The sequence below is a fragment of the Ammodytes marinus genome (genome assembly GCF_949987685.1).
Source record: "Ammodytes marinus genome assembly, chromosome: 6".
NCBI lineage: Eukaryota > Metazoa > Chordata > Actinopteri > Uranoscopiformes > Ammodytidae > Ammodytes > Ammodytes marinus.
Window position 1 is genome coordinate 1911931 of NC_137235.1, and position 1350 is coordinate 1913280.

Consider the following 1350-nt stretch of genomic DNA (forward strand, 5'->3'; position numbering starts at 1 on the left):
CACAGAGACAGTGAGAGAGAGGTAAAGAGAGAGAGAGAGAGAGAGAGAGAGAGACTTTGAGAGAGAGAGGTAGAGAGAGATAGAGAGAGACAGAGAGAGATGAATAGAAAGACAGAGAGAGAGACAGAGAAGGAGACAGAGAGACAGTGAGAGAGAGGTAAAGAGAGAGAGAGAGAGAGAGAGAGAGGAATAGAGAGACTTCAAGAGAGATAGAGAGAGGGAGAAAGAGAGAGAGAGAAAGGAGAGAGAGAGAGAGAGAGAGGGAGGTGTGCAACAATCTCTTTACACTGCTGTCATGTTGACTGTGTGATGGATGGGGAAGAGGTGTGGTTTAAAGAGCCAGTCTCCCTCAGTCAAGTGTCACTGCACTGTGTGTGTGTCGAGGTCGCCTGTTCATATCTCCACTCCACTACTTTACGGCAACGTTTTTGCTACTGACAAACTTTTTTCATTTTTCTTGGATATAAATGACTGATTGCCAGATGGGTAAGAACTGTATTTCTCTTATTATTATTTTTAATAATTCTTTGTCATATTCATATTTAGTTGTTGATATGCACAATGCCTTTTATTTTTGATTCAGGCTTATTTAAAAAAAATATATATATAGAGTTAAAGTTGATTAGCAAGGCATTTTTACATGACATTATCAATTATTTTTACTATTTATTTATTGCATCAATTATATTTTAGTCCATTCATACATGATGAGGTATGGACAAACTAAAACACTATTCTGCCAATGTTCATGTGCTGTGTATTCGCTTAGACTAGAGCCTTAATAAGTGGCTATCGACACACTATAGGTTTCATGACACATAATACACTAGAAACAGTGACATTTGTGTCTTAAATAATGTGTATTTGGAACAATAACTTCAATCTCCTAACACTGCAACCAGCGTTTTTAGTTAAGAGACAGCTACGTGCAAAAAAATATATATAATTAAACATCATATATTCATGTAATTTCTTGTGGTTTAACATACAGTGTCATTGCTTTCTTAGAACAGGCATTTCTTTAATATTCAGGCTATAAGTGCATAGTTCATAGTGTAGCGCTTCTCAGTTATATATGAAACTTGTGTCGAATTAGTGCACAGTGTGTCTCTACTAAAATAGGGAAGAGACAGTCACGCTCAGAGCTCACACACAACTGACATTAACATAAAAACAGAAGTTGCTATCTTTAGTTAGAAGTTTCAAGCTTTTTCCTCTGTGTCAAGCTTTTAAATGGGTGTTAACTGGGATATTTTTCAGGTTAAAAAAACAAAAAATTTGATTAAATTGAGGATAAAGATTATAGATGTTGTGTGTGTGTGCCGGTGTGCGCTTCGTTGCACAATACGT

General features: G+C 36.4%; 1 protein-coding gene across 1 annotated transcript in view; it reads left to right on the forward strand.

Moving 5' to 3' along the window:
* Positions 1-381: 381 nt before the first annotated feature.
* Positions 382-1350, forward strand: part of cyth4b (cytohesin 4b) — a 21185-nt gene continuing 20216 nt past the window's right edge. Inside the window, exon 1 of the mRNA XM_080029691.1 lies at positions 382-486. Within this exon, the coding sequence (XP_079885817.1) occupies positions 468-486 (19 nt within the window). The 5' untranslated portion in view covers positions 382-467. The remainder of the gene's footprint in view (positions 487-1350) is intronic.